Source organism: Typopeltis vanoorti, chromosome 11, assembly GCF_054136105.1.
Source record: "Typopeltis vanoorti isolate ZY-2024b chromosome 11, IOZ_Tvanoo_1.0, whole genome shotgun sequence".
Lineage (NCBI taxonomy): Eukaryota > Metazoa > Arthropoda > Arachnida > Uropygi > Thelyphonidae > Typopeltis > Typopeltis vanoorti.
Window position 1 is genome coordinate 9582870 of NC_143559.1, and position 25145 is coordinate 9608014.

The 25145-nt window shown below is 34.0% G+C and overlaps 1 protein-coding gene across 1 annotated transcript in view; it reads left to right on the forward strand.

Moving 5' to 3' along the window:
* The window catches only part of LOC150101294 (uncharacterized), a 56322-nt gene extending 31656 nt beyond the window's left edge, over positions 1-24666 (forward strand). Inside the window, exon 2 of the mRNA XM_090400907.1 lies at positions 23726-24666. Within this exon, the coding sequence (XP_090257033.1) occupies positions 23760-24512 (753 nt within the window). The 5' untranslated portion in view covers positions 23726-23759 and the 3' untranslated portion in view covers positions 24513-24666. The remainder of the gene's footprint in view (positions 1-23725) is intronic.
* Positions 24667-25145: the final 479 nt, after the last annotated feature.

The window sequence follows — 25145 nt, forward strand, 5'->3', positions numbered from 1 at the left end:
CGAAAAAGATAGTAATCCTTTTCATTTTTTTCTTTTTTTTGGGTGTGTTAATTCTTAGATGAATAGAATATATGTGAAAGTCAGATAATACCTATTAAAATGATTCGCTTAACACCTTCGCGAGGGGAAACTTAACCTTGAGGCAGGATACGAGAATTTTTCCAGTACTGTACTTTCCTTTTGCGTATCCGGTATACATTGGTAATTTAGTAGTGGAATGAAGATGACCATGCACAGATGCAAGCGAAATTTTTATTGTAGCACAAAAAAAAAAAAAAAAGAAAAGAAAAGAAACATCACACAGGCACAATTAGTGCATACTGCATTTAGTGAAAAAATACAGCAATTGATATATTTAATCTAATTAGAAACAACTGGGGTGAATACCATACTGTCATAGTTGCAAACTAAACAAAATAAAGTTTTATTGCAGCACTAAAATACAGTACGAGTACAGTCCTACTTGAGGCGGAACTCGCGCGAGACACAGCCTGAAGTAAATGCATTGAGCCTGTGTAGCTTAGTGGATGTGGCGTTTGCACACCACGGCGCTTGGTCGCACGAAGGAAGACTTGATTTCGAGTCTAGTCGGCGACTAGAGGAAAATTTTCTAAGCCTTTTTTGCCAGACTGGTTAGCCGAATAGTTAGCGTATCCGCTCTCCAGCCAAAAGGCTGCGGGTTCGAATCCCATCATGGACATGGATGTTTGTGATTGTCTGTGAAAAATACTACTAGTGGTGGTGGGCGGTAGATGACGGTGGTGTAGTTGGTGGAGACAGACCTGTAGAATAGGTGACCTCCCTCGATGAGTCTTTGGACTCCCTGAAGGTGTTAGTAATAATAATAATAATAATATACACGTGAAAGTAATTTAAAATTCTAAGAATAGTTATAGCAAAGATCTTAAGAATAGCCGAAATGAAAACTGCAAATTTCATTAAATAACAAAGCTTATCTGAATACTAGGTAAGGATGTAAAAAATTACCGAATGTTACAGATTTCTAAGTGGGCCGAATCCCCGTCACTCTATAATTCAGGTGTCCGGACGCTTTACAGTTTCGTACCATCCCACCCCCACAAAAAAAAAAAAAAATTCATTAATAAAACAGCAGTGACTGATTCCATATTGATGGTCCCTAGTAGTAAATTCTTTTTAGTACGTGGCCCACTTTTCTTATTGAAGGCCCAAAATTGGTTATACAAATCTATGTTTGGCATGTAGGATAAGAAACCAATATCATTTAACCTTTAGCCCACTTGGCATATTAACGTGCTGTTGGTTCCCATCTTCTCTTGTATGTGCACCTTAATTTTTAACAGGTTTTATGATAAAAAAATTGCTATTCTAAATTTAAGACAAGTTTATTTTTTCCAATGATTCCTAAACAAACTTAGTCTCCCTTCTCATACCCTTGAAAAATCACATGGAGAGAATATATGCATACCAGCATACCATAGAGCACGCTGTGTGTTCGAATCCCAGTGTAGGTCTGGATGATGTTTTTGTGAATTGCTTTACGTGAAAGATGAATTTTATCTACTTGTCTTAGACCAATATCCTGCTTATTTGAGAGACCTGAAGAAGCTTGAAAATGATACTGTTTGGCCATTAGAGTAGGTTTTTTTCAGGATTATCTTAATCCAAACTTCCCACTCACGTACCACAAAGGCCATTAAAAGAGAATTGGATACACCGTTTTCTCTTTCTTAAGAGATGCTAAAATCTCCAAGAACATAGAAAAATATGACATCAGATTATAACCCAGTGATCACTTTATATATATTCTGTCATACCGTTACTATGAAGTTCAGTGGCGCGCCAAGTGAGGGGGAAAGGGACCCTGCCGCACAAAGAAAAAGCTAAAAACACTAGAACATTTTCCTAAAATCTTTTCCTAATTAATAAAATTCATTTTTTTTAAAATTTATGTTGTGTCTATTTTATGTTGTGTTCATGTTATTTATGTTTCTATTTCTATACAATGATCGCTAATATGAATTAGCGATCATTGCAATGTTCAGTCATAGGCCGTATGCGATGCGTAGTGTGTATTCTCAAATCGCCTACTCAACTCTCCCCCGCCCAAAAAAAAAATTAAACCCTGAGTGCGCTACTGATGAAGTTTCTTGAACCCTCCCCCTTTTTTACGAACTGGAATAACGATTTATTCTACCAGTTATCTATTTAAACATGTAAACATATGCAAATAATATTAATTGAGGCTCTGTAGCTCATTCAGTATGGACGCCTTTGGTTGGTTTGGAAGAGTTTGAATCCCGTCTAGGATGTGAAGAACCTTTATCAGGGCTTTTCAACGGAGGTGAGTTAGCCGGTCTCAAACAGAGATAGCAATGTTTTTACCTCTATGAAACTCGGGTGTTTCGTCCCGCAGCCAGGCAAATCAGCCAGTATAACAAACGCAATTTACATACAAAAAACACCTTATGGGAGAATTTCCTGTAATCCACGCGTTGTAGAGCACTCCAAGATGACGAAGAACGTAAATGTATAACCATAATATTTGCAGACAGGTTGGGTCGAAAGGATAGCTTATCGGTTCTCCGAACAAAAGGTGGTGGGTTCGACTCTAACTGCAGTATAAATGTTTGTGAATGTCTTTAGATGTGAAATGAATTTCATCGACTGTATGAAACCACCACCATACTTACTGCAGGCCTGAAGTAGCTTTAGTCTCTGGATCAGGGCCTTTATAACACTACACATGTTGTCAACCAACCTTTCATGGATAGGAGTCGCATAACACAAATTTTTAAAAAAGCAAAACAAGGACGGATTTAGAGGCGGGGAGAATTTTTTGTTTTGTAATGTATCTTCCTCATAATTTTGAACATTATTTAACATTCTTACAAAATTTTACAGAAAAAATGTAGTGCGCAGGTAACAGTAATTACAGTATCATTTGCATAAATCATGTTCGAGGGATTTAGATCTTTCGAATTAAAACGTTTTTTATAACTTGTAACGAAAACCTATAATTCTATAATTTATCTAAATGTAAAATGTTTAATAGCATCTAAAATGAATATAGCATTCTTCCTTGCAGAAATTCGTTTAGGTACTTCATGGAGAATTTGCACATACTGAATAACATGAAAATAAGTGGAAGTAGTTTTGCTCAAAATTATTTTAGAAAATATATATATATATATATATATATATATATATTATGCTTCCCACTGAAGCACAGTTTTGTTGATAAGGAAATTTAGATTAAAAGAATACATAAGAAGTTTCATCAAGTAATTTGAGATGCTATTGATTGAAGACCATGCAAAGGATTTGCAGTAACTTAGAATCACCAAGTTCACCTTCACTTATCTTATCTTTCAGCATGACACTATTATTGTGCAATTATCCAGTAATTTAGGCTAAAATATGACGTCAGCCATCCTCTCCGAGATCTCTTTATAAAAGATCACCTTGTGACGTTAATTCGATTGGCATACGAAGCATGAATAAACATATTTGGAGGCAACCTAACATTAATAATTGTAAAGTTTCATGTATGAATTTCTTATTAGTGCTGTATAAATCAAATGCATTTAGAAGCACGGGTCGGTGTTGAGTCGTGAATGATTTATGATTTAAAACACTTTTTAAAAGCATGTATAAATTTTAAGTTGCTCTCAAAGAAATCACTAATTTCTTAAATTAAGAAATTTTCATTAATTATAAACAGGAAACGGGGGGGGTGCTTCTGCTTGCCAAGAATAACGTCAAGAACTTAACGCGTGACGCGAGATACGAGTATTAGTTATTGAAAGTTGAAGGTTGTAGTACTTTAGAGAGTGCCGAAATAATTTTATCGATGACCTAAAATCCAATAATTTTAATGGCAATACCCAGAAGAAGAGACTTAAACTCGCATTCAGAGTTAATGTGAAGGCATTATTTTAAAAACAGGTGCTGATTTATTCAATATCGCATTATTAGTCAGTTTACGTATTTATTTAGGTAAAAAAATAAGTAAAATAAGTAAAGTAAATTTGTAAGAGACGAGAGGAGAAGAGAAGAGAGTAATTGAAGATCCGGAAGGTACTGCCTCCGTATGGGAGGCAACCTCACCCTTAGTTGAAAAGTACTTACAAAAGTCGTACAGTCTGGACGGGATTCGAATCGATATCTTCAAGCTAAAGGTGAGGTTAAATAATTATGCACCTTAAGCTAAACAATGACACTAAACGGAGATGATGTTGATGGAACATCACATTATAATACCTGGAGTAGTTTTTTTATAAAGAAGAAAAACTATAAGAAGACGCTAAACTAACAATTGAGATAAATTTAAAATATAATGTATTTAAAAACCGGTCCGTGGAGAAGATTTCAAAAGAGATAAAAAGATAGAGAACTGCTGGATCGTGCCCGCTCACACGCGCACACACACACACACACACTAGAAATAGTAGTGCATTAGCTAATTTTAATAAGTAAGAAGCTGCATCAGGAATCTTTACAAAGGGTGTCTCTTTCTGGAGAAAAAAAAAAAAAATATGCAGTATAATTTGGGTCGTTTTGTAGTAAATATATAGCAAGTGATTCCAGTACGAATATCTCGCGTAGAGAGCAACTCGGTTATATGACATTTTTCTTTCTAAGTAATTTGAGGAGATAATATTACAGCCTGCAAAGCATTTTTTTTGCTTTTAAACAGCGGACTCATAAAGTCAAACGTCAAAGTAGCACTTTCGTGTTAAGCTCTAAAATTATCATATTATTATGGAAAAATAAATCCTATAATGGTTTGTGAATATTTAAAATATCCTGAGGTGTGGACTTCACGCATGTTACTTTGTGATGTCGTTATTTTTCAGAAAAGTAATTTCCTGAATTAAAAAATGCATATCGTACACCCTACCAGGAGATTTACAAATCTGATAATTCATATAAAACGTTTAAATCGCCATATTTAATATATAACATCCTTAGAAATTCTCTCCGTAATACACTATTCTGGTGCAAAAATACGGAATCAATGAGTGCCTTTTCTATGAGTCGTCTTTATGCCCACTATTTCAAAATAGTGCATATTTCCCGAGAAACCTCCTAAGAAATGTGGTTCAAACTCGTATTAAAGACTTTTTCGTTGCTTGCTTTCGAAATGCAGATAGCGGTTTCTGTTTGACTAAACACATAAGTGTGCGCGTATCTAGTCAGCGCTAATTGCTAAAACCTTAGCGAGCAGAAGCTTGCATTATGTAAGTTAATATTTTTGGTAAATGAATGAATATTTTTATAATTATGAACAGCAGCAAAATCTTTCACCGGAGGAGCAGACTGACAACCACGGAGGTAATTTAAACAATAACAAAAAAATTTATGAGAAAAATATATGGAAAAGAATATCAAAAATTTCTCTCCTTACTTTTAATCGATTTCCTGTTATTATTTTGCGCGCTTATATTCTGAAGAAAAATTGATCGGAGGATAGAAATATAAATATATAACAACAAAATGAATGATGAAATATAAATGCAGTCCCTGTTTAAGCATACTAACTAACCCTATTTTGTCTACCAACACTGTTTAATTTGACTTCAAATCGAACAGATGGCATTTCGCAATTAAATAACCACTAATTATTATTAATTCAATGAAGTAATAAGAATTAATGGTTCTTAAATTGATATATTTAATGGAAGTAATAAGAATTAACAAGAAGATCCCTGTTTTCAAACAATTCCTGTGTTTTCCCTGTTAGCAAAAATTTATTAGGTAACCTTTGGTTCTGTAGAATGAGTCCAAATATGGTAAAGAACTTTATTAAATATTGCTTTGTGTGTGGGGGGTGGGTGGGTGGGTGGATGTGTGTACGTGTGTGTACAAAAATTCGAGTTGGTTTGAGTGAGCACCTTTCATTGTGTAGCGTAGCGTACCTTCCTTATTATAATCCTACAACGTAGGATTTCCTAAGTTATTTCCGAAAAGTGAAGAGTGCTTTCCATTACAAGTGCTACAAGTGCGCTTTTAATAATTAACTCAGTTTCGCCTTCAAGTAGCAGCGTGAAGTCAAGAAAGGGAAGAAGATCCTTCCTTTAATTCAGATATTCGTTGAACGATGCGAAATTTTCCCAATTCTTACTTAAATGATAGTTCATCTGGAATAATTTTCCTTTCGTAGACCACTCTAGTTTCTTCAAGATATCTGAGGTCAACCACCGCAACCGCAATGTCTAATTGAAAGATCGGAGGGATGACTATTTCTTGGTTGACTTATTGTATCAAAACATAAAACTCCAACATGGCAAGCCATCTAACATTAGATCTCCAATGGAGTACTTGCAATCGCATAATCGATGTCAAGCTTCCTTAGCAATGACCAAACATAAAGTGTATTATTATTATTATTATTATTATTATTATTAACATACTCTGCTCTCTAGCCAATCTGTCGTAGGTTCAGATCCCACTACTGGCATGGATGTTTGTGAATGTCTTTAGGTGGGAGGAGAATTTCATCCCCCATAGGAGACCCCCCCCGCATATTGGAGGCTCTTGAAGTGACTTGAAAAGTTCCGTGTTTGGGCTCTACGGCAAGATTTCAGGAATATCTAAAAAAAGAATTAATAAAAATATAATAATATATAATAAAAACATTTTGGCAACAGCATTTCTTTCTAAGTGGTTATTCTAAACTTATTAAAGTGCTTCATTTCTGTCATCATGTAGTTCCTTTCTATCGTTAAGCTAATCCCATTTTTACTATTCCTGCATATTTCTACCTATTATGTTATTAGCTATCAATAATCTTCTTTTCAATTCACACACACACATACACACACACACACACACACACACACACACACATACACACACACACACACACACACACACTACAGATGGAGAGGAGAAAAAAAGATGCAGAGTACAGGTAACCCTCGTATAACGCGGTACTTATACAACGCGGTTTCGATATGAAACGGTCTACAAATTGTAGTAACCCTTTATCTTTTCATATATTTTTCACCACGCGACTTAAAAATCAAATTTTATCTTTATTAAATGTGTGTCTGCCCGTATCGCGCAGGTAGTTATAAGTAGCGAATTTATATTAGGGGAAATATCCTTTAGCACGCATGTACTGTACGTCAATTGTTTACCGTATAAGTCTTTATTGTTTTAAACTGTCTTCATTTGCTGCCAGAAAAGTGCATTCAAAATCATAAGTGTGTTAACCTCAAGCTGAGCACTTTATTTTCTTTTGAGTTACATACAATATGTAATACTTTTTTATGTAAAAAATTATTTTCATAGTAATGGCCACTTAGAGGGCTTTTGCGATATGGTTGAAAACGAAATTAATGGATGAATTGAGGAAGAAATAGATTTAAATTAGAAGGAACTGGTACAATTAACAGATGACGTCGAACCAAATGGCGAGGAAAGTTCTGCCGAAGATTCTAATTGTGATGAATCCTTTAAAGAATTCAGTTTAAAGAAACAATCAGAAGGATTGGACTTGGCAAGAAAGTTTGGAAGTTATTTTTACGGATAATGATCCCTCAATGGAGCGCTCTGGAAATTTCATAAGACAATTGGATATTTGTTTAGCTCCATTTAATGAACTTAATAAAAACTTGCAGCCTAGTGGTAAGCAAGGTCTTATTACTGACGTCTTCATAACTAAACCAACCAAAGTATGCAACGAGAATTATACAAATGATGTCCAAGAGATATTAAATGATGACGACGTCCGATGACTCATAAATAAAGAACATCTACGAAATGTTATTTTTGAAGACAGTGATGATGATTAAAATATGCACTTTATTTTATTTTGCGTAAAACATTTATGCATTATGTGCAATTTATGCGTTATGTGCAGTTTACGTACAATTTGTAATTTTCTAAGTTTATACTATGTATTTGTTTCATAGTTTATATGTATTGTAAACTTACATGAATTACCTGAATTAAATAAAATATATTTTGTTGAGTATGTCATTATTGTTTATATAATTAAAACAAAAAAACGATTTCGGAACCTAACTCTATATTTTCTATGTGATCTGAGTCTCGCACAATGCGATTTATATAACGAGGCATTTCTATGGAACCTAACATCCACGTTATACGAGGGTTACCTGTACACTGTCCAGTACTAAGAAAAAGAATGTTATTCTTTCTGATTAGAATGAATACCGGAATCGTATTTCTGAAACAAATGGATGGGTTACGTTCTTGTTTCGGATCAGTCGATTTTTGAGATATTTGAATTCACATACTTATCCTCTCCTCTGATGATATTATCCGTTAAAATACTTTCCTACTCCTCTCTTAACCCTACCTAAAATCGAAAAACTTGATTTCGAATTCAGCTGTATCATCTCTTTTTACCTTTCTTTTCCTAGCAATGGCTGATATTATCACAACGTACAGTAAGATTCTAGCATAAGTTGATATGTGAAGCTCAGGCATATCAAATCAATGGCAGACCATCTTCGTAGTACTTCATACTACATAAATAATAGCTTCATTATCCAAGTCAGCACCGTTTGAAATATCATCGACTTTCTGTCCTTTCCTTTCACTTCTTCTATCTCCTGGGATGGGTCCTATGATCACAGTTACGGCTTTTAATGCGACCGATTTTTCTCTACTCTGCTGCATCCCATAAGGGTGAGTGTTTTTGCCTCTTGATATGTGTATTGACGGGACCGGTTTGCCTGTTTTGAAGAATGAAAAACTCCAGTTTTCTGGAGAATAAAAAACTCCAGTTTTCTGGAGAATAAAACGTCCACTTCTTTATGAGACAGGCTAAATAAAACCTTTAATTGAAAAAACCTGATACACGTGTTCTGTGATTTATATCTGTGACGAAGTAGGTTCTTCGTCACAGACGGGATTCGAACTCAGGTCTGTCCTACCAAATGGGTTTGTCGATACCAACTGACCTAAGAAGGCTCCATTATCAGCTTACAAATTATGAATTCTTACAAAAATGATTAGCCTCTTTTCAGTGTTCACATTACTACAGTGTTCACAAAATTACGAAGAATTCATCATTTTTCATCAGAAATCCATAATCCTTTAATTTCTAATAATCCAGTCTAATCAAAGAATCTAATAATTCCATAATCTGTTAGAATTTTTATAAGTATTTAATTTAAAGTAAATACCAAATTTCATTAAATTTATCCAGGTAGGGAGAAATCTTCAGGTGCGGATAGACAGACAAACAAAAAATTTTAAATGCATTGTATGTGTTTGTTTTATTTATTTATTTTCGAAAATTACATAAAACCTAAAATTTATTGCAACTCAATTGAAAGTAAAAGTTGAGGTGCTGTGTAAAAGAAAAAAAACTTAAGAACACTTTTAGAAGCATTTATGAGAACCGGAACTGAGACTTAGAATTAAATATCATCATCAAAGTATTATTCTAGATGATTCCAGATATGAAGTGGAAATCATAGGCGCGAATTTTATAATAAACTGGATTATTTACACATCTTACACATTTTATTTTGTTTTTATCCCTTAGAAAGCCATGTAAGCAGTATGTCATAATACTGTTTGTGACTCAAGTGTCACATTCCTGTACTTCTCTTCATAATTAAAATTTAGAACTGAAATGATCTTAAAAGGGAATTCTATTTTCAGCCAGCAGGACTGAAATATTAAATTAAAATTACATAATAATGCTTACTTGGACATTCTAATTACGTAAAGGCAATTATATTTGTTTTACTGTTTATATTAAATTACTATTATATATATTATTATTATTATTATTATTATTATATAAATTACTATTTATTAATTACTAATAATTACCTTTATTACGTTCAATGGTAGTATAATGCATTTTAATGATGTAGAATGAATTCCGTTATTTTATGAATTATGTTTGATAAAGAGTGCTTATTTATCGAGAATATGATGGTCTCAAGTCACTTGTAGAATGTGAACTGAGTTCACATACTACAAGTGACTACAGTCAGAAATTCTGGGTTTTTGAATGGAGGACGAAGACCTTCATTTCAATAAGAATTATTTGTGTTATTCAAGCTACTCAGGTGTTTGAATGAGAACAGAAACAGTAATTGAACCTTTTAAATGAGAAGTTAGGAATTATTCGATTTGGCAACCTTGTAATGCCAGAAGACAGAAGGTCAAGAATGTGTGACCGAAGGTTGCTTCACAGTGGGGGAAAAAAAAAAAAAAACTTGCACAAAGGGTTATATTCAAAAATGTTTTGTTATGAGAAGGAATCAAATATAAATGGCCGTTCTGATTGAGTTCAGTTGCTTTGTCTTACCATGTTTTTATATGCTATCTATATTTAAAACTTACATCTAAAAATGATTTCTTAAAAAAGTAAGATGTAGAATATGTTCTTACTGTAAGATTGCTGACAAATTAAAACCTCACAGTAACATCTTGCAGAAACTAGCAGGCTCTCTATGCGATGCCAGCACATTATCCACAACAGCTGTAGCATTAGTATATTCCATTGTGGCTTAATAGTACTCAGACTTCAATAGTTGATGTTCTTCTCAACCAAGTCTGAGATTTATCTCTGGAATAATATTTACACCAATGTACAGGTGTCCAATTCTTAGTAATTTTACTCAACAGGTTGCATAAAACCCTGTCCTTCATTATGGAGGAAATTATTGAGAACAGTGACTTCTCTTGACTGTAAAAGTACTTTGCAAATGTTATATGAGGCCTTTGATATCACATTTTATATCCTGAAAACTTTAATGATTAGAGCAAGCCGCTAACACGTCACTATTCCTGATCTAACTACCAAACAGAAGGGTTTTATTTTTCTCTGACACCTATGGTCTCCATTTAACTGGGTTAGAACTGGACATGGGAGATGGAAACAGATGTTCCACAAACAAAAATGGACTGACTTTCCTGGAATAATTTACATCTGAACTCGACATAATTAGGTGTGTATGTGTGTGTGTGCGCGCGTTTTAATATCAAATCAAAAGATAAACAGAAATTATGGCTTGTTCATTACAAAAATGAATTTACACGGTTTCTTTAAACTGCCCACTGTTTACTGTTTGTGTCTGCCCACTGTAATTATGGGCAGACGCAAACTGCTTTCTTGGATTTAAAAAAATATTCTGATTTCATTATAGCGTATAACACTCCAAAAGTATGAAAACAGTGAAATGTGATATTTGTAAGAGGACAGTCATGTGTACGGCAGTAATCGAAGTGTGAAAGGTGGCGATTTAAACTCTCTTTTATTTTGAACATTTATAGTAGAAGCCGTTAATAGTTTCAAATCTGGGAATTTGTTTATTTATCCTTTGACTTACTTAATATATATATATAAACGTTCCCTCCCTGGCATGCAACAAGCTGAAATGAGATATTATAAAGAATGAAATATTATTTAAAACTTCCAGCTAAACTATTTAAATAGTATTTTCTAAAACAAATCGAACCTGATGTATTCGTTTCGATTTATTTTATAAAATGATTTTATTGCCGCAACATTGACTTGTTCAGTCCCCATCACAGCAGCATATTTATATCGCCATATCCGTTAATGGATAAGCAAAATGGCTTCACTGGAATAAATAAAGTGCAAGAATGAATCATTACGGATGCCTATCTCGTTATAATTAAAGAACGTAGACTTCCTTCAAAGTACAAAACGTGACGCGAATGAAAAGTGTGTAAAATAAAACTTTGCTTCTCTCCCAGAGTGACTACTAACCATAATGGAAATCTGGTAGTTATGCCTTAATCCTCATTGTGATAAACCGTGTCTTATTTATGAGATTCCATGAACCAATGGTAATTTAGAAGCGCTACGTGGACTTTCGTTTGGTGATACCACCTACTGTGTATTTTTCACAAATCGCGCTGTAAAAGGTCTAATGGTGTTTGCTTCCTGGGGGAAAAACTCTGCATCCATCTCTGTCAGCGTTAACATACGGGATGCCGATACTCACCGGGGGATAAGATATTTGCACTCTCATGGGTGGCATCTTTCATCTGCTAGTAACTTCAGATAAAGCCATGGCGGCAAACAAGCCAGACGGCATCACATCATATAAATGTAGTTACAGTTCTGTTTCGTGGCATGTTATCTACATTTCATTTCGAAACTCCACTAATATTAACAGAAGTGCTAATTAACCTTTTACTAGAGATGCGACCGTTTCATAGATAAAGGAATCAGTTGACTCATTTACTAGACACCTAGAGAAATATATTTGTAGTTATAGCGGTTTCATATTGCGGCAATGGAACTAAAACACGAGTATTATATCGTGTGTGATCTTCGGTCAGTTTGTCTTTTCGCAGGGATTAAAATCTGTATATTCAGAAGATTTTAACAAATCTGCGTTCTAGATAGATTTGAACCCAAATCATATATCTCTTCAAGTGCACACCATAGGGGCGTCTTGCATTTACAATTACGCTTTTGTCGTTCGTAACTATCACGAATAATCATTATAACAGCTGTTAAGGAGGATATGAGCAAGATTATATTTTAATTTCTCTCCATATTTTGATAAAGAAGCGTCGTGATTACTTTTATTAATCGTATGATAGAATTCTATCCGTGCAGAATAATTGTATAGTAAGAACAGTATTCTAATTTGCTGTCGCATCGGAGCAAATAATTCGATTCTGCCTTTCATTTGAATGAGGCACATTTTTCATACATTAGTGGAAATTGAGCGAAGTGAGAAGAGAACAAAATAATAGCACTTAGTCAACCTTCTAACGGCATACGAAAAAGGCTTTGGATGGTCAATGTCAGTTGAAAAACGTCCATCTTACATGGTTATCCTTCTCAATGTTTCGCTAAAAAGTTGACCATTGTTCTTCCTACGCAAACCGCATACACCTAACCGACAATTTACAGTGTACATTGGTTCTGAAAAAGTCCCCTAAATGAAAAGAATTCTATAGAATGTTATATTATTTTACAGTTTAATTATTACATAAAAAAATTTCACACACTAATGAGACAGACTAATACTTCATCGTACTGTAACAGTAAATCGAGACTAATATCTGTATAGAAAATAGGTTAGGTTAGGTTATTCCTAACCAAATTTTTTGCTTAGGTAAATAAATAAATAAACGAACAAGTAAAGCATTTAATATATTTTCGTTCCTCAAAGGGTGTAGCTGGAAATTATTATCGTCTAGACGATGAGAATAATACAGACAACTACTATCATCTCGTTTTCCTAATCCTAACTGGTATCATCGCATAAAATAACGAGAGTTCTATGGTCGATTTTTCTGAGTTGCAGGATTTTCAAAAAATGGCATTTTAGGACGGAAACCGAATTTATTAGCCGAATATATTTCATACATATCCAACTTATCTTCCTAACTCTCTACATTCATGACCTCCTAATTCTGGACATTCGTGCATTCAAATGAACCTTTAACGAGTGAGTTCCAAGCAATATTAATCTTCTTTCCAAGAAGTTTCTCATGCCACGAATATTTCCAAGCTGTTGTCAATTGTCTCGTTGTGTCCTACTCGCCATGTCCATCTATTCCTTCTCCTGATTAAAATAAGTATATTCCTAAACACACACACCCATATTAGTGCCACATGATCTCTTTCACCAACCAAAGCACTATGGAAACTTTATTCACTATCATCCCCAACGATACGATTTCTAAATTAATCAGCTATAACACTCAAGTTCCCCTTTGACTACACATTGTATTAAATAGTCACTAAAAATCAATAACCAATTTATCTTTACTCCTACGTGTCATTCTCTATCAGTGCCCCATAATTAAAATCACACATAATAATTACTAGCCTCTATACTGGTACATATTATTTGTTGAAAATTGCATTCTAATCTTGGTCAGTAGACCTCAACTGTGACCAAAATTTGAACGTGACCGAACCTATGCCAATTCTGTACTGTTAGCCTTCGCTTCACATCAGGTGCAGTCAGTGCTATTTTCACTCCAACCTTCAAGTTCAAATGATCCAGCAAAATTTGGCATCCTTCCTAAAATTTGTAGAACACTGACGTGTTCTACAAATTTTAGGAAGGATGCCAAATCTTGCTGGCGTGGTTGGCAAATGTTTAGCATAACTGCTCTTCAGCCAGCAAGCTGGGAGTTCACATCCATCTCTGGGCATGGATATTTATTATTGCCTTTAGGATGGAGATGAAATTCATCGCTCTGTGTGATATCACCTCATCGCTTACTGGAGGTTTGAAGTAGCTTGAAAAAAGTTTTATATTTGATCTCTAGATTAAGCCTTGCGGATTATGTAAAAAAGTAAACAAAATATGAAAGTTAAATAAATAAAAAAGGTAAAATAAAAATCTTACTTTACCCGCGGTACCAATATATTATAAGTTTATAACTTTTCGGTATGGGAATCGTATGAAAAATATTGAAGTGCTTATATACAACTAGATGGGCAAAAATAAAATATTATAGTCCACATATATTTTCAGAATTTGCAGTTAACTGATGAAAAACTTCGAAAAGAACTTTACCTAAATACGATTGGGTGGGTGAAGAAATTAATTCCGTGTAATTACGTAATAATGATACATAAAAATGCTATGGAAAAAAACGCAAAGATATCTAATAAAAATTACATCTCAGAATTTTCATTCTAAGACGTAATTTTTACTAATTCACTAAGAAAATAATTAGAGTAGTATCATGAATCTTATTATGATATAAGGCTACTTATATGATAATAAGATGCACTTATCTTATATGTTAATGCGGAAAATTATCATATATTCCGAAAATATCAAATATTCTAAGGCAGACGGCTATATGATAGTACGATTCACTTATTACATTATAATCATATCTAACACTTGTTGCCGATAATAAGAGATATAATTATATATGATAATAAGGGAACCTACTTTTTATGACCACGAACATAGGTGATCATTTAGGGCAGCGCTTCCCAAACTGGGCCGCACCCCTCTTGGGGGGCCGTAGGTTTTGTTGAGGGGGGCCGTGAAATAATGAAAACAAATTTAAAATGTTTTAAGACTAAGTAGATTTTTTTTTATTTTAAAAGAAACGTATTTAACTTTTATTATTTATTATTTCTTTTTTGTTATTTTTTATATTTTAATAGAAAAATTCACACATTGGTGTTGGTTCACAAACTTTGCTTCCTTCGTATTTCGGCGCTTAATGAATATTAGTAAATATTTCTTATTCATATGTTTCATTTCAAAGCAGTGGTTAATTGTATTTACTACGAATGCTCTCCAGGAAAGCTCCAAATCTTCCTGTCCCTTTCATCACGCATTCGTAATCAGGGACTATTGATATTGACTTTATATACATATCAAAACGCGTTTTATATTATCACTGTCATCCGAGCTAGTTTTCTGTTACCAATAAAAGTTTCGCATATACTTCACACATGAAGAAAAGCTTAAACAAGTTCATGTGGAGAGATAGTAAATCGCTTGCAGTGGTAAACAACACCCCCTCCCTAACAGCCACTATATGCAGAGGCAATAAAAACAAGTACTTTTATTATGCCAGTGAATAAGGTATGAGGAGTCTGTGTAATATATTTCTCAACAACTAGTGCAATTAGAGATAACCAGGATAAAAACACACTAATTAATGAATCATCACATGTCCCCTCATACAGAAACTATGCTATATAGACTGAAACAAAACCATATGTTGCATGGGCAAACACAGTATCTAACTAAAAACTATTGTTATTAATTAGATGTGTGTGAGTTCGATTTCCCAAGGCAGCAATAAAATTCAACCGAACGTGTTAAAATTCGTAAAAGAGTTAAAACTAAGTAATATATACAGGGTGTTCGGGATAAATTTGACAGTTTCGTAAGGAAAAAGAAAATCTTCTTTGTATCTATTAAATTTAATGAATTGACAAAAAAACATTACAGGCAGAGTTAATTACAATACTATCAACAAGATTTACTCAAAATAACCACCATTAGCATCGATCACAGCTTCAATTCTGCTTCGGAACCTCGAACAAGCTGATGCTACAGTCTCCCTGGGAAGGGCCGCAAAAACTGTTTTAATTTTATCCATTAACTGGGCTTTTGTATTACTGGAAGTGCGATTGGTGTCTTTTTCAACTGCGCCCCATACAAAATAATCCATGGGTTAAGGTCTGGGGAGTTTGGAGGCCAAACATTTGGACTGGTGAAGTCGTAGAAATTTTCAGACAACCATTTTTGACTTTTCCCAGAGGTGTGGCAAGGGGCCGAATCCTGCTGCCATACATACGGCCTACCATTGGCTACCCTTGTTATCCAGGGCTTGACTACAGTTAGCAACTCCACGAACAAAGCCCGAATTCCAATGCCAGGGTTCTTCAACACCTGTTCCTGCAGATTTGCGAGGAATTCTGCTGTACGAACGCAATCAGATCGTCTGCTAGGGATCTTTCTTCTTGCTACATCCTCGTAGTCACCATTGCAAGTCTCTAGTTCATGCCTGATTGTTTTTACTGTATTCAGGGAGCATTGGGCAGCAGTCGTAATATCCTTATTTTGATGGCGGGCACGAATCATCATGATACAAGTTATTCTCTTCCATGATTCAGGTGGGTTCCAGCTATCCATCCTTTCTGACATCTTGTATATGAATGAAGAAGGGTCCAAACTTTTAAATGAAGAGAAGTGTGTGTTAATACATGTAACTTACGGAAAAATATAATTAATTATAAATATGTCAAATTTATCCCGAACACCCTGTATATATATATAATGAATGTTATGGCAGTTTCACGTATGGAATTCGGTTGAAGAGAGTTAGCATTTCAACTCAATTGTCAGCTATTCTGTCATCTTTCGGTTGCGCGATCTTTTGTTAATACCGCACCAATCATATGCACGTTTTAATAACTTGCCTTTGCTGTCTGTTTCGCGTTAGGCTTACCGTAAAGGGAGAAAAGTCACAAAAGAGAAAAATGTTGCTTGTCCGGGGATTCCCTTATTCAGGTAATATTCACTAATTTCATGTTATCAGTCTGTGGTGTGCCAGTATCGGTAAGTGGTGATATTATTTGATCTATTCTACGTTAAAAACTTTAACCCTCAGATGGATAAGGCTGATAAAAAATAAAAAATAAAAAAAAATCCGCGAACAATCAGAAGAAGCAGAAATAGACTAAAAAAAAAGGACAGTATTTCATATTTTACCAGAACAGCCCGCATCGTCTTCAGAACCAAACGGTAAGAGGCAAAAAATGTATTATATGCATTTGATTTTTGCAATATTTGCTGTGTATGTTTTGTATTGAATATAAATACAATAAATATTATAATAATATATCTCTCTATTACGATTTTTTTTCTAGGGGGCCGTGAAATATTTTAATTTTTGCAAAGGGGGGCACTGACATCCAGAAGTTGGGAAGCACTGTATTACAACACACTCTTTTGTTCCAAACATCGGAATGGGACAGGAGCACACTGCAATCCAAGATGCTGTTCACCCCGATTATTGCACTTAATGTCCTACAGTATATAAAATAAGAAATGCGGACATTCAGAAGTAACTTTCAAGAAAACAGAATAAATAACCTCACTCGAAGAACTGAATTAGAGTAAAATAAATTAATTGAAGACCTGAGACTTATTTGAAAACGAGTAGAAAATCTGAAAAAAAAATTGATAAAGAGGCCAAGAAATTAGAAATTCTAATTTTTAAAAATTTAAATATAAACCAATAAAAAACACAATTTCAGTGTCTTCCAAAGAGCGTAGTAAAAATGAATTTAAAAATGCCAAAACAGCACTGACTGCTTTTCATTTGTTCATTTCTTTACTTCACTCATAAAATAGTATCATTACAAGGACCTCGAGAGCTTAACTTTGGGAATAAAAACGCGTTGTTTCTCCAAAAGTACTTAAAATATTAAAGTAAAGACTTTGCACAAAGCAACATCGTTAAGGCAGCAAGTTTATCTTTGCAGAATAGCACACGTAAGCATCAAATTAAAACAAATTAAATGCAGAAGGAATAAAAGGCTTTCATAATTAGCTGCCACAGCTAATACTGTTTGATATGCGCTTTCTTAGCACAGAAACTTTATAATGAGCGAGTTTAAGAGTTAATGCCGTAATCTTTGAAAAGTAATTACAAAAAAACATTAATTATCTCTCTCATTAGACGGATTGTATTCCATTGTACTGATGCAGCATCTTTAGAGAACTCACGTAAGTGAGACACTTAACTGATATCCCAGCACGATGATTTTGTGGTAACTAAATAAAAACGAACTTACACAAAATGTGAAAAGTGTAACAGTAAAGCATGGCAATCGCTTTACTTTACAACGACTATTACAGAGTGTAGAGACAGACGCCTTATTTGTCTTTTCATAATGTTCCACTCAAAACATTAACATTATTAGTAAAGTAATACTGGGCTGAATTATTATGTAAACAAATTAGACACATTATTGTCAACATTTTCTATTAAGTTTCTCTATATCTGTTCTTTTTTTTTTTTTAATTTTTACATTCACTTACTCCTTACATGGATACAATTCTAAAGTAATTATTAATCAACCAAACGAAATAGGAAATTAATTAAAAGTTAATTAAACAGAATGGTGCTTTCGTAATCGATAAATATTTAACCGTAAAGATAGATGAAAGTATTTAAAACTGTAGAATGGTAATCGGATGTGTAAACATAATTTGCAGTAAAATCGTTCACAAGAACGTTAGAAATTAATAATGTTTATATATCTTAGAAATCTCCATCTCTGCAGCAGTCCACTCTGTTTACTTCTAGAATGTTTTGCTGTTCATCCTAACTTCGATTTAATCCATTTTGCAAAGGGATTGCATTGAATGTTCTGTAAAACATAAAATAGTAATAATCCGAAATTAACATTATTTAGTAAATTAAGAAAATTTACTATTCTTGCTACTTTAGATATTAATTTATACATTTCAAAGTGGGGTGTAAGAGAAGGGAGCACATTATCTCCCCTCTTATCTACATTGATCACATTATGAAATAAAGTGGCATTAAACCTGACATAAAAATTAGAGATCTTAATAAAAATAACAGAAATTAATATACCGTGTGTGTATATATATATATATATATATATATATATGTGTGAAAAAATTAGTTTGAATGACTATAATACCGAGAATGAATAAAGTTTAATGCTGAGATACTACTAGTTTCGTTGAACAAAATTCAACTTCTTCAGGTATCAAAGACAAAGAATTATGTAAAATGACAGAGACATAATAAAATTACATCAACAGAACTAATATAAAAGACCGAAGTACAGTTTAAAACAGGAATGCGTGCTGGAATTCCAATTAAAGTTGACTACATGCGAGAGTTGTCACGAGAACGCCAGTATTGGACAGTGGCAATGTGTGCGTCAGAAAGATTGCAGCTAAGACTGTTGTTTATATGGGATGAATCAAGGGATATTTCTTTAGATTCGACTATCTTCCTTTCGAGCTCATCATAACACCTCTGAATATTAGAAGTTTGCGGCCAGTCTACGAGGTGTTGAAGACCTTCATCCGAGTTAATAGAGAAGAGTGCGCGGCTTGAGAGAGCGCTGGCCCTTGTCCTATTGTAGGATGTCTCTTCTGTGTTCCTCAATACGTAAAAGGATGGATTTTACCATCTGACCGTAATATGGTTTGCCACATTCACACAAGATCTTGTAGACTCCTGGATACTGGAGAGGGAAATGTTTTATTTTAGGTCTACTTAGTATTGATCGAAGTTTGGGAAATGTAGTGAAACAAATTCTAATGTTGAATTTCCTAAGAATTTTCGCCAGTTTTGGAGAGCGAGCGAGCTGATGTATGGTAAAGATATGAATGCTCTTGGGGAAGAAGAATCTTCAATAGTAGGAGAAAGACGGTGAGAGATAAATTTATCGATTTTCTTAAGAAAGAAACCATTGCTGAGAAGTCCTTTTTAGTAAATTAAGTTCATTTTCAATCTCTGTTTTATCTATTAGTAAAGATCTGGCGCGATGTGCCAGGGTGAAATAATTCTAAATTTCTGAGGAGGGTAGTGATGGGAAGAAGCATGAAGGTATCTGTCTGTGTGTGCTGGTTTTCTAAAAATAGAGATTTTGATGTTATCAGTGCATCTTGTGAGTTTTAAGTGCAAAAAGGAAAGACAGTTGTTGGATTCCAGTTCGTAGGTGAAATTGATATTCTCATGAAACTTGGTGAGATGGTCTAGAAAAATATTGAGGTTATTTAAACCGTATTCCTAAATGAGGAATACGGTTTAAATCTATATAACGGTACCAGATTTTGGGTTTCAGTATAGAGGAATTAATCGCCTTTTCTTCGAAGTCTCTAAGGAATATATCAGCAAGAATCGGAGAGAGCAGACTGCCCATAGCCAATCCTGAGTTCTGTTTGTAAATCTTATTTTCGAATTTGAAGTATCCTGAATTTACACAGTGAGAGAGTAAAGAAAAGAATTTCTTGGATAGTTTGTTCTTGAGAAGATGGAGGACCTGTTGAGTAGGTACATTCATGAAGAGAGAAACTATATCAAAGCTTTCCGTTAAATCTGATTTGTTGAGTTTGACGTATTTGATTTTGGAAGCGAAATCAGCTGAATTTTTTATATGAGAGAAGGAATCAGCTGAATTTTTTATATGAGAGAAGGAATCACCAGATAGATTTTTCAAGGAAGAAGCAAGATTATTTAGATAGGCTGTAAGCAGGGGAGTTTATGCCATCAACAATTGGTCTAAGTTCAATTTATGGATCTTTGGGAGTTCATATAATCGTGGGATTAGTGGATGAATCGATCTCAGGGAAAGACGGATGTTTATATATATTGGCGTACATATTTACTTATATATAAAAAAGTACAGCAGTTATTAACATCTCCAATTTTGATGTCAGGTTTAATGCCACTTTGTCTCATAATGTGATCAATATAGATGATGAATAACAGTGGGGGATAATGTGTATGCCTGTGATTGTATCTACTCTGCCGAATTTTGTCCAAGTAATAATAATAATAAATTTACTGTATGCGATCAGCTAAACGAAATAACCTTAGCTGATCTCGTCATGAAGTTTATGAAGTTTCTTCGCTTCCTAGCAACCCAAGGCTTCTTCGTTATCCACTGAATTAGGAAGCTCTTTTAATTGAATATGCTATCAGAATTCCTGATATGGTTAACATATTCCTATTTTAATGAGAAGATAAATAATCCTTTTCCAATGCTGATATGGAGAGGCCTGGTGTCGCACATCAGTGAGCATCGGAGTGACCATACGGCATCTGTGGATGTCCAGTGAACATATAGATAGATAATCCTGATATTATACCTATAGATTATATTGTAGGCGTTTATGTCCGATTATTTGATGTCGGTTAACTGTTTGTTTGTATTTTATTCTGAGGGCAATTTGGCAATGTGCCGTTCAAGAAATAGCAGTTTCCTGAGGAAAAAGTTTTCACCACGAGGTGTTAAACTTAGTCTTTTCACCGAAATATTTTGACAACACAGACTATATCAGTGCTAAAAATAAAAATAAAAAAACTCCTTGTTTATCTAACAGCGTATTGTTATTCTGTGGATTTTTCCATTTACTCTTCGTTTGACAAGAAATAGTGTGCAAAATTCCCAATTCATCAAGTAATAACAAACCTCGGGTTCTTTGACTAAGTTAATTTGAATGAAATGAACAATAAAGATAAATATTCCATTAATTGGAGAAATAAAATAGTCTCTTACAGAAGATTCGTATCGGGAGGATAAATTTCTAAAAAAATGGGAAACACTTTTAAATATGGGAAATGGAAATTATTTTTCTGGGAAAATTATAGTAATCATAAAATTTTACACAAAAAAGCACATCCCTGCATTTTTTTCGCTCCTTACTGAAACTAATTTCACTACAGAAGACCTTCATCGCAAAAGAAAAAAATTAGATCATTTCTTTTATTCAGAAGTTTTGTAATTAAACTCTGATGTTGTTAATCAGAGTGACCCTCACATAATTATGTTTAACATAATTATGTGAGATCTCCGAATGAAAATTGAAAACCGCCAGCGCCGCACCTCGTGATTTAATAGAAATAAATGTCTATCACAATAGAGAATTGTTAAAAGATGTTCCCAACAGATTTGACACCAGCATTTTTCACCAGATTACATTTTATTCTAATTACTTGATGACATTTTATCACTTCTGAGGAGTGCAAAATGATATTTACTCCTTGAAGAGATGATAACATAATTTATGAGATTATGCCCACGATGACAAAATCACAAAATGAGAGAACCACCTCATCTCTTACTGGAAAATTACATTTAATATTCTTAGAAATCATTAAAGGATATGTCATTTTCCTTAAGACGTAATTAATTCTTTTCTTACATAATGTATTTCATTGCATATTTGGATATAAATGCGCTTCAAAATCAGAACTGTGAGAAAAATTCCCAATTCATCAAGTAATAACAAACCTCGGGTTCTTAAAATGGTGTAAGTGTGCAATAGATGCAACTTGCATGTTTATTTCGAGTCAACTAATTTTTGATTTATTGAATTGCTTCGAATTTTTTATTTGAAAGAATCACTCTTGTCCTTTAAATTATTTTGAACTCTTTCAAAAATAAATTGCACAACTATTCATGATTTTACACAGAGAATAATCGTTTTATATACTTTAATACAGGCCGATTGGTATTAATTATCAGCATGGAGCAAAATGTTTTTTGCTGCAATTTGCATTGTCGCATATAATAAATGCTTCCATTACAAATAAAAGTTCGCTGAAAAATTTACACAAATTTTAGGCTTATTGAGAAGTACAGATATTTCTGCAAAAATTCTTCAGATATCTGAACTAATGTGAAGATATAGGATTTTTGTTTGCAGTAATTAGGTTGTTCGTGTAATAATTTTCAATGTTAAAACTCGATCAGGTAGCAAAGATAAGGATAAAGCTGCTCTCACTAATCGTCAATTTATTTACGAAAAATATGAATACATTAAATTTTTGAAAAGAAAAGAACACGTATGTTCTTTTTATTTATTTTGTTTTATGTCGATCCCACCGAGAATGTTATAATCAATGACAGAATGATAGAAGTCTAGAGATCTCCAAACGTACTGGCGTGTACTTGTGATCTCCAGTAAAGGGGGGGGGGGGGGTAGTAGTCTCGTTCTTACACTGGAAGAAGAAACTCGTCTACCACCTGGATTTTCACAAACATCCATCGAGTGGTGGAATTTAAAATCATATCCTGTTGGTTAGCAGACGGAGACCACAATGTCGTTCTCAGCCAATGAGACTAGCAGAATTCCAACAGTTTAAGGTCTCCATGCCGTTCTCAAATATAATATAATACAGTAATAACTGTAGGCAACTCTGAAATTTCTAGCTTTGATTTCCTAACTGCACTGATTCGAAATATCTACAATAAATCTCAGAAAATATTTTCATCTGAATTTTATTTTCCACATAAAATTCTCATAAAACTCATACTGAATATTTCACCTGATGTCAAACGATAAAGTATTTTCAAATATGATTTAATTAATTAATTAAAAGAAAAGAAAAAATAATAATAAATAAATAAATAATAGGAGGATCCTTTCCTTTAAGTTCCTAAAAATATTTATTAAAAACATTTTATTCAATATGTAATTATTTCAAGATTTAAAATAATTACTCTTCGCATTTTAGTAGTAGTAAAAGTGTATTTTAATCTTTCTAGAAACATGAAGCCAAGACAAACGCCAGGATGACGAATGATGGAGGACTCGCGCGGTATAGACCGTGATCTAATTGGTCAAGATGATACACCGTCTCTCGATGCAAACGATGACATTAACAAATATTCTACTAGTGGTCTGAACAAAAACTTATTGCGTTGTTTACTTTTACTTCTTCCAGTTGCCATTCCTGTGGTTGTCTACCTAAAAGACATTGATGCCACCAGACGGATCTTTTTAGCTGTTTTTATCCTATTTTTAGTTGTGGTGTTTTCCTGTATGCTGATGGCGTTGCTCAGAGCAAGGACGAGGTATCTAGAAGGCACGCCTTCCGCAAGTGAAGTAGCCATCGACGGACTGCCGAGAAACAACATTATGACGGTAACTAACCGTTTTCTTCCGCGGCAATTTCCTCATGTGCATGGGCGGTGTCACCGCTCGCAGGGGGACTTAGTGGTCAGTCATATTCGGTGTGGTGCACAGGAACTTTATTCCCATAATCATCTTTCAGTACATTATCATTTGGCCCCAACAGCAAGCAGATCTCCATCTCCCAGTAGGCTGGATCCAAATGGATGTTCGGACGCTCCGTTGAGCCTTCTGAATACGCAGTTAAGTTTGCTTAGTGACAGAGAGCTTGAGGAGGAGTTGGCCTTGCAGATCCTTCACGATGATCCCCCACCATATGAGGAAGCATTGCACTGTCCTCTAGCCAGTCCTCATCGATTCAAGATCTATAGACCCATTCCAGAGACCCCTCCTCCTTCTTATGAAAGAGCAGTAACATAACCGTAAAATATTTGTAATATTTGTTTCCTTAGCATCTAAGACTCTATATAAGTGAACTGCCAACCTTACGTTAATTGAGTGGACATAAAATCATAATAACTTAGGAAAACATAGATTTATCTTCAAGTTATAGTCATGAACCTATAATGTCGTCTTGTTCCTTCCTTGGAAAGGTCTCACAGAAGCCTCGATGTACAGGTTAGATTGATATAATGAGTGAAATTCTACCGCAGAATGCTCATGCATGTAAAATAGCAACTGAATTAGCTTCAGTATAATAATTTAAATAAATCATATGTAGCATTTTCTAACGTTGGCTGTGGTATATTTATTACGAAGACGAATTTAAAAATAAATAAATAAAATATAGTGCTTCATATAGAAGAAACTGAATACTTTCAGTATAATAATTTCAACAAAACACGTGTTAGGAAGTCATCCAAGAAATCGAATTATGAAATAAAATATCATATTATATTGGTAATAATTGGTCTGTGACAAGAATCCAAGTTTAATTGACTGGAATCTATCAACTTTGTTTTAGTGTATCGCATATCTCTAACACATATTTAGAAAGGTTTCTCAATATTAGTGTCCTTGTATGTCATTTCAAAAAAATATTGAAGTGAAAAC